The sequence below is a fragment of the Motacilla alba genome, chromosome 2, assembly GCF_015832195.1.
Source record: "Motacilla alba alba isolate MOTALB_02 chromosome 2, Motacilla_alba_V1.0_pri, whole genome shotgun sequence".
Taxonomy (NCBI): domain Eukaryota; kingdom Metazoa; phylum Chordata; class Aves; order Passeriformes; family Motacillidae; genus Motacilla; species Motacilla alba.
In genome coordinates, this window is record NC_052017.1 from 135,756,212 (window position 1) to 135,775,276 (window position 19,065).

The window sequence follows — 19,065 nt, forward strand, 5'->3', positions numbered from 1 at the left end:
AGACACACATACTTGTGCATCTGTTTTCCTGAGTCTTCCAATGAAAATGTAACTCTAAAAATATTTTCAGATGTATAGTAACATTTCCACTCCATAAAATGGGACATTCTACCAGTAAAATAATGATGACATTTCTGTAGATGTAATGAATCTTTTCTCCTTACAAGTGTAGTTAAGTATTAAGCTAAGATACAGCTTAAATTAGATATATATTAGATAATATTAAGGAATAAATATTAATTAAAACATCCTTACAAGAATGTAACATATCCAAGACTGTTGCATAACATAACAATAGTTTAATTGGTTCTTTTGCAGTTACATATTATAAGAACAAAACATAAGAAATTCACCTCACTGAAAAATATTCACAAGATATCTATTTTCTCCATTTTTCACTATTACTCTAGCAAGAAAAAAAATACCTAAAGACTCTCAATGATGCCTGGTTGCCTTTGTCAGTTGTAGAAGTGAGATTAGGAAAGGAGAAGAAAACACATCCTGTTTGTGTCTGAGTGTCCCCATATGCCCTCAGGATGGTTAATTGCTTTTGTGCTGAGGATGTCTGAATACTTCCCAGTAAGTAAATAATGGACATTTATATCTGATAGTACAAGCTAAGGAAATATCACTGTCTGACTGACTGGCTTTATTGCCACCTTTTCCATAGAATCACAGGTCCCTCCATCAAAAAATTTGTGTTATCATACATTTGATCATAGAATAATAGTTTCAGAAGGAAAATATATTGAATCAACCATTTATTATAAGATTTAGCTATTATTTTATTTAAATTATTTATACTGGGTATAATTTTATTTAATATTACTGCTACCAGGGAGCAGCTAATCCTGGAAAATTAAGGACAAGAAAATCATCAGGAGTAGTCAGCATAGCTTTTACCAAGGGGAAGTCATGCTTGACAAACTTTGATAGACTTCTACAATTCAATGACTCGCCTAGTGGCCAAAAGAAAAGCAGTGGATATTTTCCACCCGGGCTTCAGGTAGGCCTTTGGCATTGTCAAGATATAAACAGACAAGCCTTTGATGTGTGGGCTCAACAGACAGCAAGGTGTATTGAAAACAGGATGAAAGTCTGGGCTGAGAGGATGGTTATCAGTGACACAAAGTCTTGTTAGGGGCCAATAACCCATGCTGAATCTCAGGAGTCAATATTGGGACAAGTCTTCTTTAACATCTTTATAGGTTATCTAGATGATGGGGCAGACTGTACTCTCAGCAAGTTTGCCACAACAGTGAGAAGGGATGAGCAGTTAATAGGCCAGAGGGTCATGCTGCCATGAAGAGGGACATCAACAGGCTGGAAAAATGCTCCATTAAGAACAAAGTTCACAAAGTTCAGCAAAGGGAAGCACAGTCAAGTCTCTGGACAGGAACTACCCCACATACCAATATATAGTGGGGGCCATCCAGCTGGAAAGCTGCTTTGCAGAATTTTTTTTTTTTTTTTTTTTTTTTTTTTACTTTCCCAGCTATAGAGATAAAGGGAGATAAAGATGCTCTAGATAGCCAGAAAGGAAGTATGACTAGCCTGGACCATTAAAAGGAGATAGTAATAGGTATAAGCAGGAAAAATCAACTAATTTGTAAAACCACAATGAAAAAATCACACTCATCTTTACCTCAAAAAACTAAACTCAGTGTCAGAGTTTACAAAAACAAAAAAATTATTATTCACAAATAGCAAAATAATTGCAATCATAGGAAGGGCCTGTGGACTTCAAATTAACTTGTCCCTGCTTTGGTTCTTCCTTTCAGTAGCTACTCAGAAGGATATCCTTGCACCCAGCATAGAAATCTGCACTTTTTAATCCCACAGAGGGTAAGCCATCTGTTCCAAAAGAAAGCAGAGAGGTCACTACCTGATGTCAACCTAATCTGATGCCACACATCCTGAAAGGGATGGAAAATGGGAATCATACTGTGACTTAAGTCTCAGTACAAGCCTTCAGGTTCCACTCTGAATGTGTATTGGGTTTACAAGGTAAGATTTTGGAAGCAGAGGTACTGCAGGGTGAGGGGGAGTTGCTGATTAAGATTTCTTCTTATTTTAACTATTTTATTCTGATTTAATTGGCAGTTAATTTTATTAATTTCTCCAATCTGAGTCTGCTTTGCATATGAGAGTAACTAGTGAGTGATATCCCTGTCCTTATCTTCATCTATGAGCTTTTTCTGCCCCTGTCCTGTTGAGGAGGGAGCATTACAGATCAGCCTGGTGGGCATCTGACAGTCAAGATTAGTACATCATAGAATGGTACCACAAGCCTTTGAAGGAGTCCCTCCATAGAAAACAGAGAAACAATCAAACAAACTACTATCATCTCTATTTCCCAGTCTAATATCACAAAAAAAAAGGTATGTATTGAGCAGAACAATTTCCTGGAAAGATCACTCGCAAGAGCAACCAAGTGAACTCAACCATGGAGAAAAGCGACAAGTTCTATGCCAAAAATTCATCAAACAAAAAAGACTGAAACTTCTCAAATGCTCACAGTGCAAGCACTGGAAATTTGCTATCAAAGTCTCTTAGTCATATACATATATCTTTTTAAAAGTTCTAGCTTGGGTGTGGGTATTTATGATAAGTAAAAGTGAGAAAAATGTTTGCATTTAGAATTGGTGAGAGACATAACTGAGACCAAATTTAGGAACTTATAGAAAGTCAAACAGAACTAAAATTCAAATTCGACATTTAATTTTACATCCAGTTTTATCAAAGGGTGGAGTTAATAGCTCCAGGTATAGTAAATACAGGCAACAGCTAGAATTTAATATTGCTAATGGTTCAAAGAGAAAAAATTGCTTTTGTTGTAGCTATTGCAATAAGTACAATCTCACCCATTTCCTATGGTTGCTCATATTTTCAGAGTGTGAAACATCACTCCTATAGTCACAGACATGGCAGGAAAAAACAGTTTATAATAATGAAGATAATGAACCTCTCCTCCTTTCATAATGAAGACCTATAGCAAAATTTCAGGATAGAACGACAAGTCATTTATCCCTCTACAACTGCACATACTTCCTGACTCCAAATTATCTTCTTTAACAACTTAGTCTGTTCCTTCACAGCCAAACCTGTTAGCTTCTTGCCATAGGAATAGCTGGATTCCCTACTGTGCTCTTATTCTGCTGAGAGAATCTCCCCTCTATACACATATATTTTTAAGATTTTTTAACTGTAATATATATGTGACTCAGACATTTTAACTGGATCAAAATGAACTTGACACATGAACAATATGGAAGAATATTTTTGCAAACAGAAACAAAGAAATTTATTGTGTTCTGAACAGAACCAAAATATATTTACACTTTCTAGTTTCACATAAGATAAAAATGTGTTATCTAATATAGATAAATACCAGAGCAGCCTATTTAATCTGCATGGATGAAGAACACAATTATGGGTAGAGTATAAGTTTAGCAAGGGTTTAAGTATACGCGTACTTTTTGAATCATTTCACTGATTGTAACACCCACAGTACAGCTTCACACTAGACTTAGGAAGAGCCACGTTTGAGGCATTTGCTTGCAAAACAGAGGAGCAGTGTGCTTTGTTCCAACAGACCTGTCCAAAAGAAACTTCATGAAATGGGTCTTTGAATTCATGCCGAAGCACCCTGCCTGCTAGAGATTTATGCTGTTAACCTGATTAAATATGGATGGCAACTGGGTTTAGGCTTAACAGCAAGCTTAGGAAATGTTCCACTGACAGTTTTGACATGGTTAACAAAATAACACAGCTGTGGAAAATTAAATGTAAATACTCAGAGTTTTGCTGAATATTTTTTTGCTTATTTTTGGCTTGGTCTAAAAGCAGAAAACTCAGAAATTGAAAGATTCTTTTTTTTTTGCAGGAATAAAACAGCAACTTAATGACATGAGGAAGGAGGAAGGGAGAATTGAATGTAAAAACAGATTTAAAAAAAACTATTTTAATACAAAGTGATTAAATGAAAACCATATTTAATATTATTTCACTAATAGTTGCAATATATTCCCTCAGTATAATTGTCCAGGCTCGCAGAAAATGTCATTTGAGGAATTTCCCAGATACTTTGAATTATTTAAACAGCTTCTTAGAAAGTAAAGAACTACAGCAATTGGAAACAGATGTTAAAAATTTTCAGTAAGCTCTGCCATTTCAACAAATTCAGATTATAGATTACCTAACAGACAACTGACATCCACATAAAAACCCAACAAACCAAATGAATAAAAAACCCTCCCAAAACAAAAAACCTTAGCAAACATAATAATTAAAAATCCCTAAAGCCAAAATCAAAAGTCAGCTATCTCCCAACTCTCAAGCATGTCATTCTTAATTTCAAAATTATTTCAAAATTCAATAGATAAAAGGATAAGAATGTGAACACTGTCAAACTTTCAGAAACCTATATTCTAAAGAATAAATTTTAAAGAATGTATTTATTCAAGCAGCATAGAGATTCTTCTGATTGAAATATATTCAAGATAAAATATAGTGATGACAAAAGATACCTTCCAGGTAAAACTTAAAAAAAAAAAAATTCCTGACATATAAAATTAACAGAACCGGGATCTAGTTTTCTTATCCATCTAAATTTAGCAGTTAGCTCACCATATTTAATTTCTTCTTACAATGCTAAAAAAAAAAAAAAAAGAAAAAGCTTGATTTTTTTTTTTTAAGGAACCCTTTTGCTTATTTTTCTCCTTCTTGATGCTTGGTGATGAATGATATGTGGTGTGAATGCGGTTGAGATCTGTCAGAAAGTCTGCCATTCTAGCACTGACATTTTCCACAGTGTTTCTGTCACTCTGGATTAGAAAAAATCAGCAAGTATAATCCATAAGACATGAACTCTGGTTAACTCCAGCCCTAATTCAGATTTCACTGGTATTTTAGCCTGGCATTCAATTAAAAATTCATCATTTTTTAGTCCTTCCTTCCTTTTTTATTTCTTTTTTTTTAAATAAAACAATGAAAGGAAAATAATTTTTATTTTTTTAGGAGAAAAGAAGTACAAAAAATGCATTGGGGAGGAGATGGGAATTAAATCTTGAAAATACAAACATTTACTACTCAAAATGTAAATGTCAAATTATCCCATTACCTAATGTCATAATAAATTACTGGCAATACATAGCATGGTCCAGAACCTAACTGATGAGTTTATGCAATATCCCACAAGATATTCAAGTATCATTTCCCTTACTAGATGTGGGAGATGTAATGAAATGGAGTCCAAACTGAGGAACTCTTCTTCTCATTTCTGTTCAGATATTCACAAGAACTTTTTCAAGGGACCCAAGGATTAATAATATGTGCAGCAAAGCTGAAGACAAGTAAAGAAGTTTAAATTTTGTTGCTTCTTCAGAGTTCCACATAAAGGTATGATTTTCATTAATGTCCTTTCAGGTAGATCCCTGTAATTATAGCTCTGCTATTTTTGATCAACAAAGCTTTTGTTGATTCCAGAGCAGCCGTGGATAAAAGTGGCAACAATCGCTTCATTGGTGTATGTAAAACACTCTATGGAAAACATGTTAAGACAAGTCAGAAATGGGAAAACTGTCCATAATTTCCTCTATCATATACTGTTGGAAAAGCCTTACATGTGCAGGTACTGATCTTCAGAGTATTTCACCCTTCCCTCCTAAGAGGACAATAAAGGTACACGGCATCAAGAAGGTTTAAAGATTATGCTGGTGTGATACCATACAGGCATCCATAGATATTTCACTGTTGCCAAGTTATGTATCAATTGCCCATATTTCTTTCTCCACGGAATCATTATTCACAGCTTTGTACATCATATATTATAAATATTCTAATCATAATATTAATTATTGAAAAAATAAGTTTTTTTCTCTTAAACAGATCAGCTCCAGAGAACAGGATCCTAATATAAGAATAAGAATGCAAAAAACATGCACAAGAACAATGAAAATATGGGGATCTCACTGATTACATCAGATGTGTCAGTGTACCTTCATCAATGAGTTTTATTTTTTACTCCATCCACATGACTTCCCTTTCACAAACAATTTTTATTCTACTTTTTAATAGTAAACTCACTGTCATCTCTGGCCATGTTTGAGATTTTTAGTTATGGCCGTACTGCACTGTCAACAAGGCTTGCGCATGAACAGTATATTTAATTGCCTGTATGAGGCAAGAGACTAACTATAATCCATACAAAGCTATGGAGGCAGATAACTGACTGGGGAAACATTTCATTCAACTATATGGCGCTGTTACGAAACTTATTTCTGAAATCAGTTTGGGAGAAAATTAGCTGGAGTCAGTCCTGGATAAAGCTATTTACATTAGAGTTTAAAAGCCTTTCAGGGTCTTTCATGTATTGTGTTCTCCCTTAAATATTCTCAGTTTATGATCTATTTTGTTGCAAATGATGGAACAAGTAGCAGCCCTCAAGTACCAGGATCACAAAGTCATCCTGGTTCTCACAGCTGTGGTATAGAATATTGTAAATATTGTCATTTTATAATGAATAGCATCACATTATTTGTTGTAGTCATTATAAAAAATTCTTAATGACAAATCTTCATTTATACATCAATGAGGTTTTTTGACTTCAAGGCACAAACAATCATTAAAATCCACATTCAACATACACTCTTCACTGAGAACAACAAAAAAAACCCAACTAAACTAAATAGAAGAAAAAAAGTTTCCTACATCAAATCCAAAAGCAACATTTTCACAACACAGAACCAAAGAACAAATTACAAAAAATCCACCCCTGGACTCTTCACAACAATTATGATACAAATTCTCCAATATCATTCTACTTCATAAAACAGTTTAGTACTTGCTTTGCCCATTATTTCTCCCAATTAGTATGCCTTCTAGCAGTCATACAAGGCCAGCAGCAATATTGTGTTCAGAACAGTAAGGCAATGTTAGCATGAATCAAAACTAAACACATAAACCATTGCTTATATAAGCAAAGAATTTATACATCCTAAATACCATTGATTATATAAGCAAAGACTTTATACATCCTTTATACATCAATATATCCTAAAAAGAAGTTGATCTAACTTGTAAAAAGATCTTATTTTCTTTTAACCTCAACAAGTTAATATTCTTCTAATCAGTGCTAGACCCCTTTCTAGCACCGTTCCAGATACCATTGTAAACCTTTTATCTGTTCCTTAGTTTAAAAACTCCATAGTTCCTCTGTATCTGCATTTCATTGCAATATCAAAGACCTATAATTTGTCCAACCAATACAATGCAAAGAACAGTACTTTCTGGGTAATACTGAAGCTATTATAATATAGCTCCTAGCACTACAATCTACCCATGATGAATCTAACTCAGAGTACAGTAATTTCGGTGGTATATTACAGAAGTTCAGATACAGTGTCCAATTTATACTTTGAAATAAAATTACTTGTTTGACCTAACATTACTTCTTTGCATTCTTATTACTGATGTAATACTAATGTACCACCAATACACAGGTGTTCCTTCTTAAGGAATTAGGCCTTACATTAGGCCTTACATTAGGCCTTACCTAAATGTTCATATTTAATTTTAAATAAGCGACCTGTTCTTAATTATTGCTTTCACATTATATCTTCAGAGAATTTAGATATTTGAGAAAACAGATAAATATGCAAGGTACGCTCATTTAACTTTGTCTGGCTGTCAGATGCTCACCAAGTCACTCCATCACTACCCCTCACCAGCACAGAATGAGAAAACTGGATGAAAAAGCCTGTGGCTCAAGATAAGGACAGGGCTATTGCTCACTAATTAGTGTCATGGGCAAAACAAACTCAATGTAGGGAAAATTAGTTTTATTTACTGACAATTAAAAATAGAGTAAGAAATTGGCAAATAAGAACAAAACTAAACCCAACATCATCCCAACCCCTTTCCTCATGGGCTCAAATTCACTTTTTTGTTCCTGACTCTTCTGCCCCCTCCCCTCTACCAAAGTGGCAAAGGGGAACGTGAAATGGGGGCTGCAGTCAGTTTGCAACACTTTATCTGTGCTGCTCCTTCCTCCTCACGCTCTTTCCCAGCTCCAGAGTTAGAGCCCTCCCACAGGAAATAGTTCTTCACACTCTTCTCCAACACGGGTCTCTCCCACAAGACTGCAGTTCTTCAAAATCTTTTTCAGTATGTTCCTCCCACCTCCCACCTCCCACGGGGTCACAGGTCCTGCCAGAGACTTGCTCTGCCTTGAGCTCTCCACGGGGTCATAGCTTCTTTCAGGCACACCCCCTCTTGAGGCACATATCCTGCACACACCACAGGTCTCTGCTCCACCGTGGACCTCTGTGAGCTGTGGGGAACACCCTGCATCAATCGCACTCTACAGAGGGTCCAGAGGAATCCCTGATCCAGCACACGGAGCACCTTCCACTCCTTCTGCTCTGCCCATAGTGTCTGTGGGGTTATTTCTCTTAGGTATTCTTATTCATCTCCTTCAGCTGCTGTTGTTCAGCTTTTTTTTTCCCTTACTCAAATAAGGTATCACAGAGGTGCCACCAGCTTGCCTCATTTGCTCATCTGTGTCCTGTGGTGGGTCTGTCTTGGAGCCAGCTAGAACTGAGTCAGTCTGATATGGGGGCCACTTCTGATCTCTTCCTAGAGAAGTCACTCCTACAGCCATCCCTGCTACTGAAACTCTGCTTTGTAAATAAAATCAAAATGCATGTACTAATCAAGTCAAACTGAAGCATGCATGCACTGAAGTATTTTACTGAGTCAGCAGAGGTTAAAACTAAGAGTTCTGATTCATCCCCAAATATTAAAACTGTGTATACTCTTACATGGTGTTATCATTCAGGTATTAGGACAGTTTTCATATGGTCATATGCTATTCTGCAGTATTTACAGTTTAAGGAAAAAAAAAATCAGTGTAGAATAAAACTTAAGCACATATTATTTGAACTATAGCCGGCATGATCTCTGACTAAAGAGAGGGTCAATTCTATTTTCATTAGAATTGGAATTTTTATATCTGGAATAACTTGTTTTTTTCCAAGTCTTTTGAGAAAAAGGAAAACTGCACCTGCCCAGTACAAGCGAAATAGGAAGCTTCTAGAGAGAGTGCAGTGAAGGGGCACTAAAAAGATTAAAAGATTGGAACTTCTTTCATGTAAGGTTGAGATAGCTTGGCTTGCTTACCCTAAAGAAGAATAGGGTCACTGAATCTCAATATCTATAAACTCCTGATGGGAGGATGTAAAGAAGATGAAACCAAACTATTTCCAGTGGGGACCAGTGGCAGGACTGGAGGCAATGGGCACAGAATAAAACACAGGAGGTTCTTTCTGAACATCAGGAAGCAGTTTTTCCCTGTGGGGGTGAGCAAGCACTAGCTCTGGTTGCCCAGAGTGGTCATGGGGTTGCCATCTTCTGAGATATTCAAGTCTGGGCAGCTGCCTCTAGGCAGCTCTGCTTGAGCAGTGAAGTTCAGCTACAGGATTTCCAGAGGTTTGTTCCAACCTCAATCATTCCGTAACTCTGTCAAGCACACGGACAACCAGAGACAAAGCATTTGTTCAATTAATTTTTTGCAGTTCTATAAATGCAGAAAGTGGAAATTTCAAAGGAAAATAAGACTGAGTAATAATGTTTTTAAATATTCCCATTAAAATAATTGTGGTAAAAACAAAATTCTGAGGTTTTGCACTAACACTGCATCACCATTTTGTGAATTGGCAGGGAGGGAGAAGGAAGGCAGCATTAAGACATGAATATCACCAGCAGAGTGTAATCCTTAATAATCTCCAAGTCATTAATATCTTAAACCTGCAGTCACCTGTGACTTGCCAGTAAACATGTACCACTTTGTGAGCTCAAGGGTTTGCTTCTACCAATGGTAGAATGTCTAAAATCTTATTTGGCTTTTTCTTTTTCTCATGTAGACATGTCCTTGCAGCATTTTAGAAAGGAAACCATTTTATGCATTTTTATGGCCTTTTTAGTCTTAAATTCATTCAATCACTCACTGGAGATTTTCAGGCCATTTAGAAAACTTGTACGAAGTGTGGTAGCTGTGTTTCATTTCCTCAAATAGTATGATACTAAATTCTGCTGGCACATTTGACAAAACTTTCAGAAATTCTAGACATGTATACAGATTTCATCTTGTTCACAAATAGTTTTTAATTAAAGAAATAAAAATGTGAAAATTCTTTGGGATGAGAAATCTTAAATACTACTTTTGAGCTTTTTGCCCATCTGTGGAACAGAGACTGAATCATTTTTCAAGAACTCTTCACACTTTTTTTATTACCTATAAATTGGATAAATTTGATTAGCAGTCCTTGGACAAGGATCAAACAAACAAATGACATCTTGCCCAAACACATTTATAATTTTCATTATCAAATTCTAATCAGTTTTATATGTATCCTTTTTCCTTTTTGTAAAATTACAGTGAAAAATACATCAGTGTAGCTAAATGTTCTTTGAAATTTTGAAAATAGTAAGGTTTTCACTGAGTCCTCTGATGAATTCAGGCACAAAGGAGTGGGCCTTATAGGCCTGTCTGAGCAGTTAATGGAGTGTGATGCAGATGGCAATATAAAACAAAGTTAAGAGGTAAAATATATCCTTGTACCAGCAAACACAGATGATGATAGTCTTTTATAAAACATTCCTGAGTTGCACAGCTAATTTATGTTTTATTACATCTAAACAAGTCCATTACACTCAGTTCACACAAAATTATACACCTGGAAATAGAATATAGCCATTGCTTCCAGGTGTTTAGTTCTTGAAATTAAAGACAACTGGTGTCATAACTTAGCTTAATTGCTCTACTTTGACTCGTTTGACATTATCAGAACTCGCAGTACTTTTGCTTTAAAGCGTAGGTATAAAGTACATGGGATTTTAATATAGTGGTTCAGACAATAGAATAAACATCTTCAGAACAGTTCCTCACAAAGGGAAAGTGAATTCAAGAACTTCAGTGATTTCTCACACAGTCGAAGGCCAAACATGATATAAACATACACAAAGTAGCTATTCTGCTTATAACACAATACTAGTGGGCCCATGAAATTGCCTCATACCTTTGAATAATTGTTTCTGGGAATTAAGTTAGAGAATGACATAAAAAAACATGAGAGTATCTACTTGGCATACAAAAACTAAAACAATCTTAGGGGAAACAAGAGGTTTTTTAACATCTGTCTATACTCATCTGGTGTCAGACATTTCTTAAAAATATCTGAAATGCACCTAGTACAAAACCTGGACTGTAGAGATAAATCGTATTAGTGAAAAATGTTATGGTCTATGTGTGCTTTTGTTTGGTTGGTTTAGAGTTGAGGGGGTAGAGGTGGAGGGGGGGCTTTGTTTGTTTTGGGTTTTTTTTTAAAAGAAAAGCCAGAATATTAAACTTACCTTATTAGTATTGATAGCTGTGATGATCCACACACATTGAGCATTGCTGTCATATTGAAATGGAAAATTGGGTGATGCAAAAGTGCCTCCAGGCCCCTGAAGATTGGATCCACAAGTTTTGACTGCAAAAAGAAAGTTCACCTTTTAATTCACATAGAAAATACATGTAGCAAATTCATGAACTGATCTCTAACTTTTATCAATATATGAAGAATTAAAATACCATTGAACAAAAACAGAACCACCTCTTAGAAGGGAATAAAACATTCACATTTAATTATTCTGACAAAATAAAGTAGATCTTCTCTTGTGTCTAAACTTATAATCTCAAAAAATGTTGAAAGTATTTTGAGGAAAAATAGTAAATACAGTAACAGAATCTGCACTACTTATTTTTAAAATTCTTTAAAATTCTAACTTATTCCACCTTCACTAATGTCTTGAAAGGCAAATTTAAATAGTAGAAACCTTTATCACTGTGCATATGTGGGGTTTTTTTGTGCATATGTATTGGTGTATGGCATGCCAGCATTTTTTCTCCTATAACCCTTGTACAGCCCATTGAATCAATGGCCAAAGCACTGAAAAATTTAAATTAATCTTGTAAAAGTTAGACTACACAAAACAGTGTTATCTATTTCTAAAGATTACAAAAGGTATTTATTTTCAATTCAAAGTCTGTATGGTTATTTGCAATAGCATGTCAGTAAAAAAACCCATATTCTTATTTACATAGCTTGGATCTCTGTCATGAATAATACAAAGGATGTGTCCTTTGTGCTTTCAAGTGACACTTTCAAGGCACTAAATTCCTAGTCTGTTGAAGTCAATAACACTTTTATTGTTCTTCCCTTGATATTCAGATCTTTGCTGAATGCTCTACTGGTTAACTTTTCCTGTATGAGGATGTAAAACTGACAAGCAACCTCAACTAAACATGAGCCTATACTATTTCTCCAGTGATTATTATGACACTATATAAGCTGCAAAAGCTAAAGAACTATTTCTGCCACTGTATTCTGACAGACCATCTTGCATAATTGAATAAAACAAATTGACATTTAGATACGTGAAATAATCCTAGAGTTGCATTGCACTTTCACAAAGCATATTTATTTGATCAATACTGAACACAGGAAGATTCAGCTGCTGCTGGATGAAGGCTTGTTCCTTCACTCACGTTACTCTCTAGAAAGAATGCCACTTTTGCACCACCCTCAGAGAAACAGTATATATAAACACTCATCAGGGTGATGAGTGTGTTCAAAGTCACAACAGATCCCTGGAAAGAAGTAGAGGGTAGAGAGATGAGAGGAAGGCTCCTCATTTAGGATCAGTAGCATTAAGGTCACAAGTGGCACTAATGCCAAGCATTTTAGTCTATATCTTTAATAAGAAATTGTATGACTTCTTGCAGCTTGTATGTGCGAAGTAATTCAGGAGACGAAAAACAGTGAGTGTTCTAGACAGTTTGTTGCTCCATCTGAACATGTGGGTCCATCTTTTGGGGCTGAGTTGGAACATAAAGCACAGCTCCTTTGTCTGTGTGCTGCAGAAGAGTTATGAGCTCAGTTTGCTGCCTTTTCTCAGCGTAGCCTTGTAGCCTCAAAGGAACCATGTTGTTCTACAGTGGAATGAAATCAAAGTCTTTGACACCCAATGTCTATTATTTATACTGAATTTAAATATTCCTAAGACACTTGCTTCCAGTACTTTAAGTTTGAAATCCAGAAAAAAAACCTGTTGTGATTAGGACAGTTTCTGTGTATTTGTGCACATTAATATTTTCAGTATATATTAATATCTGATCTGTACCTACACACTAATACTTTCATTCCTTGATTCAGGTATTCATCATACTACTTGCTGCTGTATTTTCAGCAAAATTCCTTCATGCTTTTTTTCTTTCAGTGAATTTTTTGCCCTTTATCCATTTGCTCAGGGTCAAAACCAGGTGTAGACTTACTTCTCCTACTTACCTATAATAAATTCAAGAATTTCTTATCTGCTTATAAAATGAGTAATGAGGAAGCTTCATGAATTACTGGTTTTATATTAAATCACTGCAATTTTGATACCCATCTTGATAAGTTCTAATAATTAGCATGTGATAGGTTTGTGTCAGCTCCTTATAAAGGAGCAAAATTTATAATGTAAGTTGCCCATGGAAGCAAGCATGCTGAAATACAAAGTTCATGTTAAACAAAACAGCATAGGAGAATCCTTTTTTATTGAGAAAGTGGGGACACTGGGATTAAAATTTTAGGTACTTACAAAAAATTTAATAGGATTGGCTATCAAACAATGGATAGATGCCAAATGGAATAATCACTCTGAGGGTAACAATTTCTGTTTACCTTTACACACAGGTCTATGATCACTCCATGCAGCAAAAACTTCAGCTATCCTTTGACAGGTGATACTTTTGGAACCTTGTAGTACATAATCTTCATCACAGGAGAACTGTACTGTTGCTCCCAAGCTAAAATCAAACAATGACATAAAAAGAAGCATTTTTAACAAATAGATAGCAGTCCATTGTTCCTATTCCTTTAGATATGACAGTCTTGACAAACAATACAAATATGTAATCCAGAAATCTCTGCTCTCAATAGTAAAACACTGAGGGCTGTGTACTAGCCTGATAGTGCACACTGTTCAGCCCTCTCTGGGCCTAGTTTGGCTGGAGCTGGTTTACCTCTTTTTACAGTCATTTGGAGGTCAAGTGACTATTTTCTGACCTAACTTCAGACCTCCATATAGTAAAAATTTGTCAAATCTAGACATTGTGTAACTAAAAGTAGCTATTTATGTTAATTGAAGCTAGGAAAGAATGGGAAAACAATACCAGGGAATCACCTAGAAGAAAATTCAAAAGGTCAACTACAAGACTGAAAGAGAAATTCCTATTATAAACATTTTATTTCTCCCAGTGAAGACCTCAGGATATAAAATATGCTGTGAATATCTCCCACCCCTGATTGTTCTTGAGGAAGTCTGGTACTTTTGACTTTAGAACTGGAGAGCATTGGAAGGAGGAGCACAATGCCAGAGAAAAAGGGCTTGTTTATTGCATTTAAAAATAAGTATATTATTAATAAGATTATACTATGTTAATATGTATTATTGTAAAAATATTAGTTATAGCAATGCTTTATATTTTGTTTAGTAGGTTAAGATTTTAATTAAGCTTGCAGTGAAGTCTTAACTTCATAGAAGTGGTCTCTGTACTCTTGCCAGTAACAAGATTTTGAATGTAACATCTACTAGATAAGTTACAAGAAATTAAAGTCACTAGAATGTGAGGACTTGCTCATTTAACTGGCATATGTTTCTCAAATTAATGGAAGAAAATAAAAGATTTCTAGTGTTTAGCTGTGATAATTTATGAAGTTATAATGCTGGCTTGAAGAGGTTTTTTACTTCCTCATATGAAGCTGACATCTGGTGCTGGAAACAGCTCAGGACAAAACAAGAAGTCCGGCAAAACATTTTTGGTTGTTTGTTTTGTTTTGTTTTGTTGTTTGTTTATTTGTTGGGTTGTGGGTTTTTGTTTGTCATTTTTTGTTGGTTGGTTGGGGTTTTTTTGTTATTTTTATTGTTGTTTGTTAAGTTTTTCTGAGAGGAGGATTGAGGCTGGGTAGGAAGAAGGAAAAGGGCAATTCAGTCTGGAAAAGTTGAATAAATCAATATGTAAATGTATATTCTTGAGATAAGTATTTTCCTTTAAAAATCATTATGGTTTCAAATCCTGATTATAGCTGAAAAAAGCCAATACATCAGGTCTTTCTCTGATATCAGTACCTCACACTTCATAATTTCAGCCTGCTGTTTTTAAAGGCTTGTGTGTCACAGCTGCCAAGTGTAAAATGTTTTATACATACATATGACTTACAAGATCTTGGCTACACTGTGAATGCAGTTCTCTGGGTATTTTAAGATTAAATGTGCAGTAACTCCCCAAGAGTTTGTTATAGCAGCCTTCCTATATAACACTGTAAGCCATGTAGTTATCGGACCCTCCTTGGATGGATGGATGGATGGATGGATGGATGGATGGATGGATGGATGGATGGATGGATGGATGGAGTTACCTGACCATCCTTGTATGGATGACATTTCCCTGTCTGATACATTACATTGTAGTAGGTAGGGAAAAGCGCTCGGAAGATTTTGGGCTGTTACGGAAAGTTACAGGAATGTCTCTTCCCTAATCCCCTAAGATAAGCCATCACCCTTGGAATGTGTAGCCCCCACTAACATGGCTAGTAACTTTCCACTCTACTAACCCAGAAAGTGTTGCAAGACCCCCTCCTGACGTAGTGAAGTACCCTAGAGTATATAACCCCATGAGATGAAGCAATAAATGCCTTTAACCGTCCACCACATTGGTGTTAGCGTCTTGTTAATGGCCCGAGCGACCGTGAGGAGTAGGTCGCCGTACTGTTTCATCGGAACCAGGTTGCACGCCTTTGCAATCAGAAAGGCAACATTACATACTGGTAAAAAAAAGGTTTGTAAATTTCTCTAGACAAAGTGTCAATATTTACTTGACACTTTGCTTGACCCAGTCTTCAAATCTGGGTTTGATCTCACAAGGTATGACATACATTTTTGGCAAAAAACGTACTAAAATTAATTTTTCTCTCAAGGGTTTAGCTTGCAAAGAATGAGGCCTGTTTTTCATTCCTTATAGATGGCCATTTTAGTGCTGTGATTCTTCAATTCACAAAGGTAAAGAGAAAAATAAAAGCACACATTCCAGAGAATAACTTTTGTCAGGTAATCTATTCAAATGCATCTATGATGAAAAAAGCTACTAAAGAAGATTGATACTTATCAGAACAAGAATTAACTTAAGGGAGTTAGAAATGTTAGATATTTGAAAAGGAATGGTGTCAACACAAAATAGTTGATGAAATCTGGGAAGTACCTGGGCCTTACAGAGACATAGATACTAAGAAAATGAGGACATGAAACATGATAGTCACCTGAATAGATATCTCAGGAAAGGAGGATTTGACAGTGGGTACAGCTCTATAAACTGTTCCAAAACAGTTCCTGTTTGAATAAGAATGTTAGTGAAAGAATGGGATAAAGGATAGCTGCAGAATCCACAAAAAAGGAGATAGAAGAGTGATAAACTGAGAAAAAGAAAGTAAACATAATGTAAAGGCCCTTGCAATGTAAGAATAAAAGGCAACTGAGGAAAAAGACCCACCAGGCAGATCATAGAGTTGGAGGATATTTCAAAACTATGAAACACAAAGATTGTCTATAACTAATTTTAAAAATTATGCACAGCTGCTACAGGGACTATATGGTTAAGAAAGTTCAAAAGGTAGCGATTGGGAAGACAAGAATATCTTTCTCAAGATTAGATTTTCATAATTCTCTGCTTCAGAAAGTCATATTGAGAAAATCTGACTGTCTTTATTATTAGGATAAAAAAAAGGAACACTTGAAGAAAAATAACATAATAATATATTTCCTTTAACTAGCTGTGGACTGATTTAAAGAGGAAATGCCAAGCAGGAAATACACCATTTACAAATAAAATTAAACTATTGGTAAAATAACCAAAAAACCTGTAACAGACAAAAATCCCAGAGGTGTGAATAATTATGAAGACTGTGCAAGCATAATAATTATTTCTATCACCTACAAAAGTATAAATAACATTCACATTATGAAGTCCATTTTACTTATCCAAATAATTTTTGATAATTAACTGATATTTAATAGTATATGACTATAAGCATATGACTGGACTCAGAGTGGAACTGGATAATTTAAGAAATCTGTGACATATATGCTGTGTGAGTGAGACCTACTTAGGGCCATTAGATAAGCAGATGATAAAATACCAGTCTAAGAAAAAAAATGGAAGAGCAGGAGATTAGTTCCTATGGAAGATCAACTAAAAAAGGACAATAATAGAGAGCTTTTCAAGAAAATGTTAAGAAAATGTGTCTCTCAGGAACTTAAAAGCATAGTCAAGATTACCACTTTTTAATATTTTGCTGTCATTATCTATCTATACACTCTTAAAAATGAAAATTCTTTCAGCTCTTTCCAAATTTTCTAGTATCGGAGAATCACAGAATCATAGAATATTCTGAGTTGGAAGGTACACAAAAGGATCATGGAGTCCAGATCTTGAGTGAATGGCCCACACAGTGATCGAAGGAGAGATTCTTCTTGTTTCTGATGACAATATTATTTTTCCAATACCTTTAATCTGTGAGCTAGAATTATTCAGAAATTCATCTTTCTCTTTAAACAGTTTGATTACTCGAGTACAAAAGGGTAAAGTGTCACTTCCCTCCACTGGCAGGTGCATGAGGCCCATGAGGTGAATATGATGAAGATTCAAAAAGGACATGCAAATTGCCAGGAAAAAATTATTAGCTCTAAGAAAAAATGAAATAAAAGATAAGCCACGAGTTTGATGAAGGTTTGTGTGCTGTGGTGACATAGCAACAATTTAAGTAAGGTTTTGAATTTTTATTTTCTGTTTTCCTTTTCTTTGACAGGATCTCAGATGATGGAAGGATTGTGTTATAGACAAAGACAGAACCTTGATAGGATAAAATTGATGACATCTATTACATATCCAGAGGTACTGTAGGAGGACATGTGAGAGATCTTATCTCAGCCTTCTGGTATGTTAGAGAACTAAAAATTGTGGAGTGAGAAAATCAGACTGTGGAAGCTGGTTTTAGGGGAACCTCTGAACTGTGGGCAGGTATTATTTTAGAGAAAACTGGCAGAGTGGTCCAAAAACAGATTGTGGGAACAAATGACCAAAAATAGTGTGAAAAAATAAGGACAGTTTGATCCTGACTTACATTTGGTCCAAACTGCTTACCAGATGAAGCCCCCTAAAAGTAGACTATTTCTGCTTTGTAAATCTCAAGAGAAATGAAGCATGATATAATTAGGAAGCTGTTCATTGTGGTATACAATATAGATATACATCATCAAAAAAAGAGAAAAATTTAAAGCATAGAACAAAAGTCTCATAAAATTTTAGAATCAGAATATATTAATAAAGAAATTGTTTGTGGATGCAGTCAATGGCCATTGAATTCAGTATGCTAACACTGAAAGAGATGAAAAATCAATGCTCAGAAAATCTTTAGAAAACAGGAACCATTTATAGTGCATCTTCTGGTCATTTATGATTAATGAACTTTCTGAACTGGACCTACTAATTTAGGAGTCCCTGGGTGACTAAATTAGACTTTTGAATGAGACTCTAGCTAAAGCTAAGACTAGTGAGGTACACTGGTAAGCAAAAATGCTTCTTTGTGTGTATTAGTCATAAAAGCAAGTTCATATACAATGCAGGTTCATTTGTAAATGGATGAAGCAATCTTGTGGTGCTGAAATCCAATATGGAAAACGCAGAAGCACTAAATGTCTTTTCTGCATCAATTTCTACAGCAGATGTGCTCCTAGGTATCTGTATGTACCAACATAATTTGTGAAGAAGAGGGTCAGAGAATACTGGGAAAGAACAGGTAAAAGGAGGTAGCTGTTTTCAAGGCCAGGTGGCCAAATAGCTTTCTCCAAAGGCTGCTGAAAAATCTCCATGAGTCTGTGCAAGGTGGGTATAATCTATGAAAAACTATGATGAGATGTTCTGAC

General features: G+C 35.4%; 1 protein-coding gene across 6 annotated transcripts in view; it reads right to left on the reverse strand.

The window, feature by feature from the left end:
- Positions 1-19,065, reverse strand: part of CSMD3 (CUB and Sushi multiple domains 3) — a 580,220-nt gene that overhangs the window by 308,672 nt on the left and 252,483 nt on the right. For all 6 annotated transcript variants that reach the window (XM_038122727.1, XM_038122755.1, XM_038122747.1 and 3 more), the window contains 2 exons: positions 13,770-13,894; positions 11,413-11,534 (listed from right to left, as the gene is read on the reverse strand). In XM_038122727.1, coding sequence (XP_037978655.1) covers positions 11,413-11,534; positions 13,770-13,894 — 247 coding nt within the window. The remainder of the gene's footprint in view (positions 1-11,412; positions 11,535-13,769; positions 13,895-19,065) is intronic.